Below are 17,968 nucleotides of genomic sequence, written 5' to 3'. Positions count from 1 at the left end.
ATACTTATAGAAAAGTGGGAAAGAATTACCATCTGCAAACGGATCAAGACGCTCTGGGGAAATTATCATGGTGCGCCTATGCTTTTTGTATTCATCTTCCCGGTCTGCAATCTTGGGAGGTCGGTGCTCAGCAAATGGGTCATACTGAAAAGAAGCACATCTCACTTATTACTCCCATGTTATTAAATAACCAGACAGAACATTACAAAAATACAATCATTACAAAACGTGGAACATGTTTAATAAATGCCTACCAACAAACTAGTCGGTATTATTTTAAGCGTAAATGTTAACGTGAAAAAATAAGTCTTATGGAAAGGATAATATACATGGCATACATTTCTATAGTTCACACACCCTTAGAGAATTACCTTTACAAAATAAACTTAAGGATAATTTCAAATTATTCCTAAGTCAATAGTGCTCAAAATATTCTGTAGTAGTTAGATAATTTTATGTCAACTTGAAGATGCACACAACGTAGGGTGGAATCCAACTGTCTATCAGGTCACAAACTGATGGTGCCCCCTTGGGGGATGCGGCCGCCTCACCAGGAAGACATTGGGAACCGCTCCACCTTCCAGCTTGCTGGGACTCTGGTGGCCACCCTGAGAAACATGTCCTGCCATGTTTCCACTGACCTTGGAGTCACCCGACTCTGCACTTTCCAGCCTGCGATCTTGCATGCTACACCACTGCATGCAGCTACGTCTGAAGAGGGACTGAGGCACTAAATATCACACTTTGGGACTTGAGTTGGACTGGGCTGGGGCTCTTTCTTAATCTATAATTACGTCTTAATATAAAACTTTTTCGTACACATATGCAACTATCACTGGATTTGTTTTCCTAGTCAACCCTGCCTAACACACATTCCAAAATTGATCCCTAAAATGTATGGATTTTCCATGGGAACTGCCAGTCACTTTTCTCCAAATGAATGAAATATACTTTCAAGAGAAATTACCTGTTCTGTAGACTGTGGTATATCATTAAGCAATGCCACAGGGGCATGGTATCCAGGCTTCTTCTGACCAAGCAAACTTGTAGATGACGAGTAGTCATCATCATCCTGCAATAAAATCAATGACCCCACAAAAAGCAGTGAGGGGGCAAAAGGTCAAATTTGAAAATAACAAAGATGAACACCAAGACTCACATCAAAATACTATGTCAGAAACACATGCTAAGGAATGTGTGGGCCCTGCTCATAAAACTTACACACACTATTTACAATTCAAGCTATTAAATTTAGTTCTTTATACTTTTGTTTACTGTAAGTTAATTAAAACAAAGAAATTAGGAACCAGAAAAAAACTAAGTATACTGCTTTCTCAAAAAACCTATGAAATCTGTTTTCAAATCTGGCAACTAAGGAAGAAAATGTTTCTATTTTAAAATCTCTATTTTCCTTTTTATTTTTAAAAAGTAGTATTTTAAACAAGATTTAACAACAGAAACAATAAAAATAATTTTAAATGTGCAAGGGGCCTTCAAAAAGCTTGTGGAAAAGAAGATAATGGAATTTTATCCATGAGCCTTTAAGTGTCTCTGCTCCACCCGTTTCCCTGACCAAACCAAAACCAGACTCACTCAAGACAGGGTAGAACTGCTCCTGTGGGTTTCTGAGACTGTAACTCTTTCTGGGAGTAGAAAGCCTCACTTTTCTCCCAAGGAGCAGCTGGTGGTTTCAAACTGCAGTTAGAGCCCAACTCTAACCCACCAGGGCTCCTGTTTCCTTTACCAGTATGTTTAACAAGAAAAATGTTACACTGTATGTATTGCATTAGTAACGTAAAAGGTGTGTAATGCTGAAACATTCTCAAGAAGATCATAACACCTCCCAAGTTTTATTTTAAAATAGAAATTGCCCCCTCAGCTACTGGGACATATAGTGAGATTCAGTTACTTACTTAATACAGCCCTTCTAGCCATAATCCTTTTGATGATGTGTTATAAATTCTAGCCTCTGTGACTACTGCTTGGAGGGAATTCTGTTACAGGATTAAGGTGGATGGTATCCAGAGCACCCTGTGGGTCATGTCCCCTTTGGGGGTGGGGTGGGGCTGAACGACCCTTTTTACAGGGGTTGCCCAATTCACAACAGTAGCAAAATTAGTTATGAATTACCAACAAAAATAATTTTATGGGTGGTGGTCACCACAGCCTGAGGAACTATATTACAGTCACGGCACAAGGAAGGTTGAGAACCACTGAACACTAAACTAGGGGATGTGATTTAAAACATGATCCTTTGTTTTCCTGGGGAGCATGATCTACTGTAAGATAAAAACCGCATACCCACCAAAGCCTTCCCAGATTTGAAATTTCATAGCAGTCACTCTATAGCAGACATTTCCTTAAATTGTCTATGAAACATTGCACTAATATGCAGAACCCAAGGGGGGTATATAAGTCTACTGGTCTTGGAAAATTTGAACATTTAACACAATTTTAATCTCCAACTCCTTGGGAGTGGCCTGGTATTGTCTTCTGAAAGAAATTATTACTACATATAGCCATCAAGTTAGGACATGGTAATCCAAAATATTATTCCTTTTAATTGGCTTCTATAAATTTTCTTTGGGACTAAAACATTTCTTTAAAAAAAACCCAAGAAAGATTAAAAAGTAGCAAAGAAAAAAATGACTTTAACTTTGTATTTCATCAATATATTTTAAGAAATAAACATTTTAATAAATCTATATACATAAAATGTTATAGTTTGTCTATGACTAACTCATACATACAAACATAGATATATATTTACCAAATAAATGTGGATGTTTGGGATGGCCTTATAAAGCAAGTGACTCGACAGACTACATAAAAAGCACTTTGAGTCACGGGGGAGCGGGAAAAGGAGCTGATCCCAAGGGCTCAATAGAAAGTAAATGTCAAAAAAAAAAAAAAGTAAATGTCTAGAAAAGATCGATGGAATATATGGATGAATATATCGGATACAATTGATGAACGGATTGTAATAAGAGTTGTAAGAGCGCCCAATTAAATGATTTTTTTTAAAAAACAACCAAAATTTGACCCAAAAAACACATTTTGAGAAATCTTATTTCAAAATGAGAGGTGGTCATTTTTCAGAGCAATTGAAAAGATACAAAAAGGTATTAATGGACAGTCCATTCATACGAGATGAATGGCGGGGGTGGGTGTGGGGGGAGCACCAAGTACCAGTCTGAACCAAAAAGTACAGACAAGACAATTCACAATCAAACTGCTTCTAACATGGGCTACTTTAGACATAGCTCAGGTGTACAGATTCAGCACTGATTTCGGGAGCAAAACCTTCAGAACTGAGTACTTTCAGTAAAGTTTCAGAAGCTGAGGGAGGACACCTATAAAATTTTTCTGGCAGGAAACATTCTCCCCTGAATAAACCAGGTGACCCCAACAACAGAAAATTCATTTATGTGTTCCCATACCCACCACAAACCTCCAAAAAACCTTGTCTCTTGTATCAATAACTTACATCTTCAAGTTCTGTTGCAGCAATTGATGTCACGTATCCAGCAAATCTGCTGTCACTTCCACCATATATTTCCTGATCATAATAACCTGTAGAATCAAGGCCCACTCCTTGAGCTTCATCAAGAGCAGCCTTCTTGCCTTGAATTTCTCGAATCTGAGCTTCAATATCTAAGAGAAAGGAAGTAAAGGTTTCTTAATTTCATCTTCCAAAGAGTTCTCAACACAATGCATTTCTCTACTATGTATTATCAAAATATCTTGCTAAATACAGAGTCTTAAATAATGTGGGTTAGTAAAACTATATTAAGTACTATTTTTCCTAATTTTTAATATATATCCCATTTCAACAGATAATATAGAGTTGCTTCCTCTCCCATCCAACTACAAATTGCTCTCACCTTACCAACTCATTTCGTATAGATGGGCTGTCAAAGCTAATCTATAAATTAGCACTAATTCTAAACCTTTTCCCAACTGAAGAGAAAGCACACACACACCACACACACACCACACACACACACACACACACACAAATGTTGGTTAGGGAGACCCAACACTACACTCAAAAAAATCAATTCTACCTGAACATGAAAATAAGAGTTTATCAAGAGCGCTTTTCAAAACTCAAATATAGGCTGGGGGAGGGTGGGAGAAGACCACCTAGATCCTTGTTAAAACATAGCAGACTTGAGAAGAACCTAAGTGTCTGCACTTCTAACAAGTCCCTAAGCAGCATCTTAGAGATGCAGAGGATGAAATCATTTGGTATCCTTAAACCAGTCTACCCCTTCAACTTGTAAAAACATTCTTTCCAAACACAAAATGGCTTTGTATTACAAAAGTACATAAAGAATTCTGAAATTACAAAAGTATATAAAGAATTTATATTGTCAAATGATTGTGGTCTAACAAGTGGCTGTTTCAATTCTTCCCAGCCACTAGCTTTGCCCATACACACCAGGCACTGAAAGCAGCTCATTTACAAACTGCCTGACCCCAAAGGAAACCTCAAATGCCCTCGCAACGAGAGAGAAAACTCTAGGTTCTCCCTCAAGATGGCTATGACTTTTTTAGACAGAAACTTGGTCTCATACAAGCTGAGCCACATTTCCCCAGAAGAAAAAGAGTCAAAGGTCCCAGGAATTTAAAATGGGCCTACTTCCCCAGAATAATTTATTTCTGAGGACAGCACTGAATCTGCAGCTCCGGGAGAGGGGCATGTCTGATCAGAGCACAAGGGAGCAAAATGAAGGGGGAGGAATAGAGAGTAGAGCACAGCCTGGCCCACCAAGTCTTGAGGATGATGTTCCTGCTCAGAGCAGTGAATCCACAGAGGACCATATGGCCGGCCCCACTATGAGACACATCCCTCCACTGACCCATAGCCCTACAGGGGACAACACTGGAGACAGCGTGGAAATTGTGCCCATTTGATCCCACCACACCGAGGCAAAACACTAAGGGCGTGGAACAGAATAGCAAGGGAAACAGAGCAACGAAGTCCCCAGAGAATACCAAGAATGGGGCCATGGCTTGGCACCCCAACAGACTCGAGTGGAAAACACACCTAAGGACCAACAAACAGTCCTTGAACTAACTACAAGCTTTTCTTTCTTGTGTGTTTTATTTTGTTGCTTGGTTTTGCTCTGTCTTGTTTTTGTGCATGTTATTATCTCCACAGGTCTGTCTAGATAAGATGGGCTGGATGAACAATCTGGAGGAGAAAACAATGGGACCAACAGTTCCAGGGGGACATGGGAGAGGGGAGGCAGGCGGGAAAGGTAGTGGTGGTAACAAACCCAGGGACAAGGGAGCAGCAAGTGATCCAGGTCTGTGGTGAGAGGCCTAGTGGGGCGTGGCCAAGGGTAATATAACCGAAAGGAATTACTGTAACCCAAATGAAGGCTGAGCATGATCTTGGGACAAGAGTAAAGTCCCAAGGATATAGAGGAAAGAGCTAAGAAGTAAAGGGCATTTATAGAGGTCTAAATACAGGCATGTACATATGTAAATATATTTATATATGAGGTTGTGGAAATAGATCTATGTGCATATATTTATAGGTTTACTATTAAAGTAGCAGATGGACATTGGGCCTCCACTCAAGTACTTCCTCAAAGAAGAATATTTTCTTCTATTAAATTGGCAATCTATGATGCTCACATGCCTGACACAATTGCTGAAGACAAAGCAGGTGAATAAGCAAATGTCGTGAAGAAAGCTGATGGTGCCCGGCTATCAAAAGATATAGCATCTGGGGTCTTAAAGGTTTGAAGGTAAACAAGCGGCCATCTAGCTCAGAAGCAACAAAGCCCACCAGCCTGTGAGATCACGAGGCGTCGAGGGGATCAGGTATCAGGCATGATCAGAAAAATAGCATCATTGTGAATGAGGGGGAGTATGGGGTGGAAACCCAAAGCCCATCTGTAGACAACTGTACATCCCCTTACAGAAGGGTCGTGGGGAAGAGATTAGCCAGTCAGGGTGCAGTGTAGCAATGATGAAACATACAACTTTCTTCTAGTTCCTAAATGCTTCCTCCCTCCCCACTATCATGATCTCAATTCTACCTTACCAATCTGGCTAGACCAGAGGATGCACACTGGTACAGATAAGAACTGGAAACACAGGGAATCCAGGGCAGATGATCTCCTCAGGACAAGTGGTGAGAGTGATGATACAGGGAGGGTGGAGATAAGGGTGCGGTGGAAAGGGGGAACCGATTACAAGGATCTACATATAACCTCCTCCCTGGGGGACAGACAACAGAAAAGTGGGTGACGGGAGATGTCAGACAGAGCAAGATATGGCAAAATAATAATTTATAAATCATCAAGGGAGGGGGTAGTGGGGAGGGAGGGGAAAAAATGAGGAGCTGATGCTAGGGGCTTAAGTGGAGAGCAAATGTTTTGAGAATGATGAGGGCAAGGAATATACAAATGGGCTTTACACAACTGATTCACAATCTCAGAGACCTTATATAGAGTTGCTATGAATCAGAATGGACTCAATGGCAATGGATTTGATTTGGGTTTTTATTCGTTAATCTCCCAAATCCAGGTCTCACAAGCACACTATGATCAGCAATTTAAATACACACGTCAGTTGCTCTAAAGCAAATCAGACCTGTAACAGCTTCTATAACTTGGGATCCTCATCTTTGATAAAATAAAACTGCCAAAAGCATAAAAAAAAAAGTTCTAAATATGAGTCACAGAACTGCCAGAGGCCTCAATCGAAAGGTGTTTTGTCTTCAAATTCTACATAGCAATAAATATAATAAATATATGTACACATGTAGAAAAAATGAAATTGATCATGGAATTTTTCTATAAACTACTAGAAGCCACCAGTTCAAAGTTTTCAAATCATACCTCCTGATCAACACACACTTTTTCCCCCTTGGAAGACTACATAAAAACCTTTCAGTCATTAAATGACTGGCTAGAGAGTGATGGAGATTTACTATCATTTTCCTTAGGGAACTGGTTGAGCTTTTAAAAAAACAAATATGAAAAAAAAAAAAGAGGACCTGATGCCAGGGACTTAAGTGGAGAGCAAATGCTTTGAAAATGATGAGGGCAATGAATGTACAGGTGTGCTTTACACAGTCGATGTATGTATGGATTGTGATAAGAGTTGTATGAGGCCTTAATAAAATGTTTAAAAAAATAAATTTAAAAAATAAACAAATAATAAAAAACAAGTATGTACATGTGTCATGTTGAAGTAAACTGTGTTTTCTAAGAACCACAAATGCTACAATTATCCTGAGCCAGGCAGGAAACATAATTGGGTAAATCAGGGTAACCATATAGTCTGCAACTTCTGCTCCACACAACATAGGGTTTTAAACGAGTGAATGCTGGTTCCACCTCCTGCAGAGAATTTGCGTTTTCAGCCCAGACATAATGAATCAAAATCAATACAATGCACAAACATATTACCCCAAATATTAAAATGCAAGAGCCCATTAACACTCAATAACAGTGCACAGATCAAAAATACAAAAACTCAGCAATTATTTTTAATGAGTTTTGTGCTAAAACATTACCACTCAAATACTTGAGAGTAAATGTGTATTACTATATTCATAAAAGGTAACTTTGTGTCTGAGATTCCATTTTCACAAAAGTTGTGGAACCAATTGACCAAACTCTCTCACTGGCTCCAATTCACAGCAACTTTGTAGAGCAGGGGAGAACTGCTCCTGTAGCTCTTTACACAGGCTTTCTCCCAAAGAGCGGCTAGTTGTTTTGAACTGCTGTCCTTGTGGTTAGCAGCCCAGTGAATAACCACTGTCACCAGGGCTCCTTAAGAATCGACAGTTGGGAAATGGATTAGACTGTTATCATTACAGGTTTTTCCAACATTTATCTATTACCTAAATATTTCATACATGTATATTCAGATCTGCTTAGTTTTCAAACTATTCTCCCCCCAATTGTAAAATTCCACGGCTTCCACATTTATGGATATTTTGTCATCTCTAGCTCCACATGGTCAAAATTATCCAGCATTCCAAGTTGTAGCTACACTTACATTCCTGCACTTCTTAAATGCAAGCAGCTTAAAAGGGAGCACGACATACACGATTGCTCACAGAGCTGGTGACAAGCATGAAAAGCAAACTGAAGAAAACATGGAGGAGGAGGACAGAGCACAGGCCCAAATGTTAAGTTTTGAGGAGGAAAAGACTCAAAAGTTTATGCTTATCTCTCCCTACAGCAATTATGACACTATTAATACTCCCTCCCTTTTAACCCTTGACAATTCAGACTCCTTGTAGTTCAAGAAAGGAGCCCCGGTGGTGTAGAGGGCTATGTGAACTGAGCTGTTAACCACAAGGTCAGCAGTTCAAACCCACCAGTGGAAGATGAGGCTGTCTGGTTCTATCTAGTCTTGGAAACACAAAGGGCCAGTTCTACCTTGTTCAAGTCAGAATCGTCTGGATGACAGTGATTAGTTCAAAGTATCCAGATAGAAAGTCACTGTCTGTGGTGTCCATGTATTTGACTGACAAAAGAACGGGCTCCCGGGGATTGTCATTTACTAACCAGTGCCCATAAACCTTCTAGTGTTTATGCTATTGCTCATAGCAATAAGATTCCCTTAATACTGAGTACCCCATCGTAAAGATGACCTACAGGGAATTCACCCATATGCAGATGTACAGGTTTTTCTGTGTGAAGCACAGGTTTCCAGATCACTGGAGTATAACCTAAAGGGAAGATCTCGAGCAGCGGTTCTCAACCTTCCTCATGCCGTGACCCTTTAACACAGTTCCTCATGTTGTGGTGACCCCAACCATAAAACTATCTTCATTGCTACTTCATAACTGTAATTTTGCTGTGAAAAGGTCCTTCGACCCCCCAGAGGGGTCACGACCCACAGGTTGAGTACTGATCTAGATAGTGGAAATGGCTCACGCACTTACTTGCCAACTGAAAGGTTGGCAGTTTATTTCAAGTACCCCCAGAGGTGTCTTGGAAAAAAGGCTAGTTGCCAGTATCTGCTTTTTTTAAAAATCAGTTAACTGGAACTCTATGGCGCACAGTTCTACTCTGACAAACACAGAATAGACTCTGGCAGAACAGAAGGATTGGGGGAATGAAATGGAGAGGTGAAGAGAATAAGAGAAAATGGGGTTTATCAGAAGGTAGCAGAGAGAAACCTAACATGGATTCACAAATTACTTAGGCTCCTGGATGAAACCTCACTAAGACTTTTCTCCAATTTTTAGCAAAATAAGTTTGTGGGGAGGAGTTTATGGGAGGGCTATTGGCTGCTGCTTCTAAAGACTTCAAAAGGAAATTGGGATTCTTTATCTCTTGACTCAACTCAAACTCTTTGCCATTGGGTTGATTCCTGTCACTGTGGGTTTCCGAGACTAAATCTTTAGGGAAAAGCAAGTCTCATCTTTCTCCTGAAAGGCTCGCCATATGTAACCCACTGTGTCTCCAGAGCTCCTTTGTTTCGACGGTACATTTTAAAACGCAAAACTGAAGTCATGCATTACCCAAAATGCCAAGGTGGTTAAGTGGCTTGGTACACTGAGGGGGCGTGGTGGTGGTGCTGTGTGTTTAAGGAATCAAAGTACTATTTACGTTCATGAGATTTGCATTTACCAAAAAGCCTGCAAGACTCATACTAAAGGAGGAGCCATGAGAATTGTCAAGATTGAGATTTTTCTTATATTGGTCTCACTTGTTATTTTAAGGCATGCAAATCACTGTGTGTCTGTAAAAATTATTTCAGGGTAATGTTGAAGATTGGGTTAGAAAAACTTACATAATTTTATAAGATATAAAATACAATGTATATACCTTCCATTAAAAGTATAGTGCAAGGGTACCAGAATTTGCACATCTTTTGTTTAAACAAAGTCAGATTCGTGGTGACCTTGTAAGACACAGCAGTGTTGCCCGAGACTATCTGTGGGTGTCCTTGAATGTATCTTTACATGTTAAGTCCCCATCAAAGAACAGCAGCAAAATCAACATACAAGATTTGGGGATAATCCATTTTTCCTCTTGCAAAACAAAGAATGTTTATTGAACAATACAAAAAAACCTCAAGGAGATCTGGTGATCTATGTGTTGGGCTGCTAACCGTATAAAAAAGATTAACAGCCCTAGCAACCCAAGGAAGTTACCCCTCCTTGTTTGCCAAAGCCAGGAGCATGTGAAGAACTGCTGGATGGTAAGATTACATACATTCCTAACTGTAGACATTTCATACAATACGCCACACAGGCAAATCTTCAACATCGCACCTGACCTGAATAAATCCAGATCTTTTTGTATTTTAATCCTAGAAAGTATAAGCCACACTGAGGAGGGTCTTAAGGAGAAAACAAGCTGTTTAAAGAGGATGTAGGAGCTAATCCTAACAGATATTTCTATGACTCAATTAACGAATCCATAACCCATGAAAATAACCACATATGAAGATAGTATAATAACCTACCTCAGCTTGAACTCAGTATTACTTACACCTCACAAAATTCAAGTATAAATTACTTGTACAGTCATTACTTTAAAAATTAAAAGACATAGCAAAAGAAATGTCTACTAGCTACTTTATTTAAAGCAAAAGTATAGTCATTAAAATGCAACATTATGAATTTTTTAATTTTTAATTCTTAATCAAATCTTATAAAATTCTCATGATCCCAACCAACCAGCTGCCATCTAATCAATTCTGATTCAGAGCAACCCTATAAGCCAGATGAAACCTACTCCAGGTTTTGGGGACTGTAACTGTTTACCGGAGTAGAGAGTCTCACCTGTCTCCCTTGGAGTGGCTGGTGGGTTCAAACTGTTGACCTTGTGGTGAACAGCTCAACTTATAGCCCCAGAAGCCACCAGGGCTCCTCAGAGTGAGATGGAAATTCATGTCCTCTTCATCTCAATGACTTCATTAGGCGGTAAATCCTTACAGGGGCAGAAAGCCTCATCTTTCTCCTATGGAGTGCGGATAGTGGCTTCCAACTGCTGACCCTGCTTGCAGTTAGCAGGCCAACTGTACTCCCTAAGCCAGTTCAAGTCTTCAATGATTTTACCTCAACTTAACAGTTCTTCCTCTCATCTCAGGAGGTAACGAATGAGTTCTGCTTCCCTCCCATCACAAGACTACCTAATTCCTTCAAAGGTCAGTGAAAACGCACCCTCAGCGACACTCAGTAAATCCAGTAGCAGTATCTTGACATTGATTAAATAGTCAAGTATCCATTAAGTACCAGATACTGGACATTTCAAGTACAGTTGCAAAGAAAACTTTAAACATTCTAAGTAATGTACTAAAGATTTATACTGAGTGCTACAGTCAAGAAATTAATTCTACTCTAAGTTATGATGTTGGCTTAACAAGTGAAAACAGAGATGGATCCTGAAGAACTAGAGCCCCCCAGGAAAATTTCAGGAAGAGAAGCTTTATAAAAGTTTTCTATTAAACAGTTATCTTCCATTTTATTTTAGCTCTCTTGTGGCACTGTGGGTTAAGTCCGGAGGTGCTGGCTGAAAGGCTGTTCACACCCCACAAGCACTCTTTCTTCGGGGAAAAAAAGAGGCAGTAAGAGTCTATAAAGATTTACAGCCCAGGAAACTCTAGGAATCAGTTCTATTCTGTCCAGTAAGGTTGCTATGAGTTGGAATCAGTCAGACTGAAGTGGATGGGTCTATTTAAGAGTTCCCCTTACTACATGCAAGCACCTTGAAGGCAGGATATCTGTCCTGATTTTTTTTTTCCACTGTGCAACCCACTTCAGTGCCTGAAGCCTATGGGGTAAAGCCAGGCAATGGTTCGGGGTTACAATTTGCTTTGGCATGGGACACTATGAGAGGTCCATGGGATTGGACCTGCCATAAATCCAAACCCATGCCATGTCCTGATATTTTTTACAATACTGAAACTTGGCCATTACACTGAATATTCTAATACATTCTTTGTGTTATCAATTAATTTACATTAATGAAGTAACTCCCAAATAGCAATTCTGACCAGTAAACAGACATTTTCTACTAAGGCTGGGTTTCTAAAATGTAAGATAACAGAATCTTGATATTCCTATCAAAGGGCTATCTTGGGATGAAAATCAACCCCCCAACTCACTGCCAGGAAGTTGATTCAGATTCATAGCAACCAAGACTATGAATCTTTATAGCACAAAGTCTCATCTTTCTGGAAGGTTTGAACCACCACCAACTTTGTGGCTACCAACCCAATACTCAGCCCAATGCTACACCAGGGTGCCTTTCTCTTACAATGAAACTACCAGTCAACAATTCATCAAAGGCACAAAATAGTCCAAATGAATAATCTACTCAATAAGAAAGATAACATACATTTTTCTACTTCTGCTATTCTAATTACACCTCACATATGATTAATGTATTCTAAAATCTAGAGAAAGGATGCTTAAGGGCACCTGCGGATTAAAACTCTAGTGTTAAAATCCTGTGTACCAAACATTAAATGAGGTCATCAATTTATCAGGAAACACCTCAAACTGCAAAGATCTGGACTTCAGGTTGACCCGACTATTCACTACCATCTTCACATTCTAGTCCGAACCTAGCTACCCAGTTAGTTACCTTCTATGTCCTTACCTACCTCTCTCTCTTCAACGTTGCTGCGGAGTACTCTAAGGCTTTAACTTCCTCGATCCACACTCCCTAGTTACAAGATGCTCTGTAGATGTCCTCCCCTCGTGGAGAACTGATTGATCTTTCTATGAAATTACCCTAAACACAATCACTCAATTCTCCAGATGACCAGAATATATATCTAGCTTATACTTCAACAGAAGCATCAGTCTGGCCGCTAAGCCGTTAAGACTGTACAATTTGTGACGATCTTATCGTTATCCTGTTACCTATTACAGGGCTGCTACACAATGAACAGAAGCGTGTGAATAAACGTGACTCATTCTCTTGGGAGCTTTGTGTTCAGTGAAAAATTTGGATTTCCTATCAGAAATCAAAAGGAATGCAATTCGAGTTTCCCACGTTTCCCCGTTTCAGAAAGGGGACCCCATTTCCTATCACCCGAGTCCGTTCTTAATACCCTTGGGAGACTTCGGTCTATTCCAATGTTATTCCACAAAACGATCAACTAGTTTGAACAACGAAAATATATTAACATACCTTCACCCTCTTCTACCTACTTCTCCAATTACCATTCTCCAAAAAAAAAAAAAAATAACAGCGCAATATTACGCTAAAAGTACTGAGTGAGGGGTTTTTTGCTTTTTTTTTTGCCCCAATAATTTCGTCCAAAAAAAAAAAAAGCCACCTAGACTCACAGAAAGACACACACATCACCCAAGGTTGGGCCTAACAGGCCTCGGTTTAGCCAAGCCCGATTTAGCGCTGCCTGGAAAGGGGTTGCCGCTTTTCCGGAGCTTTTCCGACTTTCTTAGGCACAAACTATGCGGCGACGCTCCCCAAAGCCAAGTCAGACTTTCCTCCCACGCCCAGGAGCGGACTGCCCGGTAAACATGGCATGCACCCGTTAACAGTAAGCAAGGAGCGCCGCTGAATTGGGCGGACTTACTGATCTGTAGCGAACAGATGCCAGAAGAAAGTGTTCACTACGACCTAGGCAACAGGCACAATTAAGCCAGTGGGTCTCAAGATTGGGGAGTTTAGTCCCTGCAACGCCCTTTCCCGACCCCCTCGCCCTGGAATCGCCTCTGGCAAGCCGTTCCTACGAGGCCTTCTGGCCAGAGAGGCAACTCGGAAGCAACAGCACCCAAGCACGGAACAAAGCGCCTGTCGGCGGTGGAGAGTAGACGCCATTACACGGGGCAGTGGCCTGCGCGGCTGACACCGAGGCGACGACGAAAGCCGCGAAGCGCGGGCGGGGCCCCCCACGGGAAACACGCACGGAAAGAAGCTGGGGCGTAAGGCAGCGTCCTCGGCGACCGAGCAGCGCGGAAGACAGCAAAGCCAAAGGAGATCGCTTACCTTCGTGAGTCTTGGCAATCTTCGCCATTTTGCTCACTCGAACACACAGACGGAACTGGCGCTCCTAAGCACTTCCGCTCGCCGCCGACGCCACGGAGAAAAATAGCTGGAGGCGCCCACTGCGCAGGCGCAGAACGGGAGCGCGCGTACCGTCTGCTGCCACGTGACAGAACAGCCGCGAGTTGCATTGTGGGAGTGGGAGGAGCCCGTCACGGCCTTCCCGGTGACCCAGGAAAGGACCGGATGAGCTGTATTTCTCGTAACTGTGCTTTTGCCCTGGCGCGTGTCAACCACCAGCACGGTTAAGAAGAGACAGGATACACAACTTTACTGGTTTCAAGATTGGAAGACTCCTGACAGGCCTTTATCCCTCTTCAAAGTCACCGGAAGGTGTGTGGGAGCCAGAGAAAAGTTTGCTTTACAATCTGGCTCGAGTGTTGCGCGGCTTTGTTACGGAAATAGTCAAAACAGCCTCGCCCTCCGCGCTGTAATTTAGGGTTTGGCTTATGAAAAATAGCCTATCATTTAGCTAAGAATTTCGTTTACGACATAATGTACCCAAAACATTATTGAACCAATAAAATAGCCACGCAAGGAAAATTATTGCCAGACCCATTTAAGAAATTAGTGAAAACCTAAGTTAAGATTTTTTTTTTAACAATTTATTGGGGCTGATACAATTCTTTTCACAGTTCATACATATACATACATCAATTGTATAAAGCACATCTGTACAGTCTTTGCCCTAATCATTTTTTTCTCTTTTCTTCTTTTACATTTTATTAGGGACTCCAACAACTCTTACCACAATCCATACATATACATACATCAATTGTATAAAGCACATCCATACATTCCCTGCCCCAATCATTCTCAAGGCATTTGCTCTCCACTTAAGCCCCTTGCATCAGGTCCTCTTTTTTTTTTCCCCCCCTCCCTCCCCTTTCCCCCCTCCCTCGTATGCCCTTGGTAATTTATACCTCGTTATTTTGTCATATCTTGCCCTATTCGGGGTCTCCCTTCCCCCCTTCTCTGCTGTCCCTCTCCCAGGGAAGAGGTCACATGTGGCTCCTTGTACCTAAGTTAAGATTTTATGTACGTTGTTGAAGTCCCCTCAGTTGTTAAATTGCAAGCAGGACCGTTGGTTGCCACCCAGTCTGTATAGGCTCTTAGGAAACAATTGATCCTCAGCAGTAATACTGATGAATTACCTCCCCAAATTTTACACGTCTTTCCTAAACTAGGAATGTTAATAGATCAGGGTGTCCTGGTTCCAACACACACACACCCAACGTAGCACTATACTACATGCAATATACGTTATCTTTTACTCTCACATTTGCCCAGGATTTCGGTATTAAGAATAGAACTCAAAGGAAAATTTGGCCCAAGAAACAGACTAGGGAAATAGATAGGGATCCTTCAGAAAAGAAGCTGATGAGGGGAGACGCCAGACAGGGCAAGATATGACAAAATAATAATTTATAAAATAGCCGGGAAACCGAGCTGATTCCAGGAACCCAAGTGGAAGGTGAATTTTGAGAACGACGAGTGCAACGAATGTATAAGGGTGCTTTGCTCAATTGATGTATGTACGGATTGTGATAAGAGTTGTATGAGCCCCAATAAAAAGATTTATTAATTAAAAAATATATATCCGGGGCTCATGAGGGAGAGGGGCTTGGGGGAGGGGATAAAAGAGGACTTGATTCAAAGGGCTTAAGTGGAGTGCAAATGCTTTGAAAATGATGAGGGCAAAGAATGTACAGATGTGCTTTACACAATTGATGTATGTATGGATTGTGGTAAGAGTTGAATGAGTCCCTAATAAAATGTTGTTTTTTTTTAAAAAAGAAGCTGTTGAACTCAAATTCAACGGTCCAAACACTTAGGAAAAACTGAGTACAAAAATAAAAACAATTGAGTACCAAGAAAAGTGGAATTATTAGCAAAAATAAAAATCAATTTGATCAATTTTTTTAAATCACGTTTAATTTACATTTCCCTGATTATGAGGGAATCGCTTCTCGGCCTTTTGGCTAAGATCAAGTGTAGTACCTGATTATGAGAGTAAACAATGGGATAAGGGAAACAAAAGGATGTCGCTTATGATACAAATGATTTTTTAAAATCTAATTCTTGTGTTGGTGGAAGGGGCCATGAATACTTATTAAATCGGTATGTCAAAATTTACACTTAAGTTACACATATTCTTTTATTATACATGCAAAACAATATATTTTAAAATTCACATAAATAAGGAATGAGAGTAGGGAGTTACTAGTCACTATGAATCAACAGTCAAGCACTCATGTTGACAAGCAGAATCACAAGAATACAGTATTTCTTGGCTCATACTTTAAAAAAACTAAATTTGTATGTATAGGATACTTTCAGATATGAAAAGATATGAAAGTTTAAAGATATTAAAAGCATCTATAAAGTGTATGTTTTTGTTCTCTTTCCAAGATAAACTGACCACTTTGTACTGTGTACATTTTTGGGGTCCTAAGGTATTGTATGCATTAATAAATCAGAGGGATATTTAGACTGAATAGTGAGATTTGAGAGAATTTTCCAAAGGTCAAAGAAAACTCCTTTCTCTTACTTCAAACCAACCAGACTCCCTGCGACTCATAGTGACCCTATAAGACAGAGTAAAATTTACTCCCTCTAGATGTCTGAGACTTTAAATCTTTATGAGAGCAAACAGCCTCATCTTTCTTCTATAGAGCACTTGGTGGATTTGAACTGCTGAACATGGACATACCAGCTAAATATGCAGCCTACTATTGCCACTAGGGCTCTCTAACTTGTCTTTAATAGAAGAGTGAAATGGCCATTCAGATAATTTTTTAAGACAGGATTTTAAAAAAGAAGTTTGTGTTCTATTTTTTATATTAATAAATAATCAAATATTTACATACCTCCTTCATTCCACCCGTCTTGTGAGTTTGTGTGTGTGTGGTGGTTGGAGTGATGGTGCTGCCTTCAAAAGTTTCCTATGGTAAAATCACCACAAAGTTATAGTAGTGAAGGAAAGATTTTATTTGGCAAATGCAGGGAGAAATTGTTGTGGAAACAGGAATATGTGTCATCAAAACAATGTCTGCCTGATTCCAAAGAACATGACAAAGCCATTGTTAACTATAAAATTATTTCTAAATGTCATGGTATTGATTCCAACTCACAGCAGCTCTATGCACAACAGAATGAAGTTTCCTGGAATAAAACATTTCCTGGTCCTGTGTCATCCTCACAATTGTGATTAGACTTGAGTCCACTGTTGAAGCCACATGCCAATACCATCTCCAAAGTTCTTGACATCAAGTCTTTGCTGCCCTTCCTTCTAAGGAGCATTCTGGCAGTACTTCTTTCCAAGACAGATTGCTTTTCCTCCTGGCAGTCCATGTTATATTCAATATTCTTTGCCAACACCATAAATCAAATGCGTTAATTACAATGAGTAAAAGTTTTGCCTTTTTTATAAATTTGCCAAAAACTAGAAAATCACTGATTTTTTTTCAATAATAATTGGTACAAGCTTCAGGAATGCCTTTTATTGTTCCAACAAACCTTACTAGTTATGAAAAATCAAAGGAAGAAGATGAAAATATGTAACGTTGTCCTCTTATCTTGTTTAAGAATGACATTCCCAGGCATGTTCATCAGTCCCTGAAGCTGCTTGAGTGAAGAGAAGCCTCCAGCCTGACATCTGACTCATAGACATGGCACTTGACCCACCTCCACAACTGTGTGAGTCATTTTCTTAATATAAGCCTCTTTCCCTAGATATCCATATATCAGCTTCATTGGTTTTGTTTCTCTGGAGAACCTAGCCTATGTAATGAAACCGATAACATCATTTAAAATTGTAATTAATAAACAAATGAAAAAAAATGTAAATTGATTAAAACCATATAACAACATATGACTTATAAGTAAATCATTCATCTAGGGAGGAGGTCTGTTGGTGGTCATTTGGGGAGGACACCTGAATTTCAGCATCAGTC

The 17,968-nt window shown here is 40.2% G+C and overlaps 1 protein-coding gene and 2 non-coding genes across 3 annotated transcripts in view; 1 reads left to right on the top strand and 2 right to left on the bottom strand.

The window, feature by feature from the left end:
- Positions 1–14,090, bottom strand: part of SF3B1 (splicing factor 3b subunit 1) — a 34,707-nt gene extending 20,617 nt beyond the window's left edge. Inside the window, exons 1-4 of the mRNA XM_075530039.1 lie at positions 13,956–14,090; positions 3,488–3,654; positions 968–1,072; positions 30–144 (exon numbers count right to left, since the gene is read on the bottom strand). Coding sequence (XP_075386154.1) covers positions 30–144; positions 968–1,072; positions 3,488–3,654; positions 13,956–13,983 — 415 coding nt within the window. The 5' untranslated portion in view covers positions 13,984–14,090. The remainder of the gene's footprint in view (positions 1–29; positions 145–967; positions 1,073–3,487; positions 3,655–13,955) is intronic.
- Positions 11,736–11,869, bottom strand: LOC142425217 (small nucleolar RNA SNORA42/SNORA80 family). Its single transcript, XR_012779570.1, has one exon. It is a non-coding gene; the product is annotated as a small nucleolar RNA SNORA42/SNORA80 family (small nucleolar RNA).
- Positions 14,091–15,974: 1,884 nt separating the features above from the next.
- LOC142425045 (U2 spliceosomal RNA) lies at positions 15,975–16,166 on the top strand. Its single transcript, XR_012779436.1, has one exon. It is a non-coding gene; the product is annotated as a U2 spliceosomal RNA (small nuclear RNA).
- The last annotated feature ends 1,802 nt before the right edge of the window (positions 16,167–17,968 follow it).

This window comes from Tenrec ecaudatus, chromosome 13 (genome assembly GCF_050624435.1).
Source record: "Tenrec ecaudatus isolate mTenEca1 chromosome 13, mTenEca1.hap1, whole genome shotgun sequence".
NCBI classification, from domain to species: domain Eukaryota; kingdom Metazoa; phylum Chordata; class Mammalia; order Afrosoricida; family Tenrecidae; genus Tenrec; species Tenrec ecaudatus.
The sequence above is the reverse complement of the archived record's forward strand: the minus strand, read 5'-3'. Positions and strand labels throughout refer to the sequence as shown.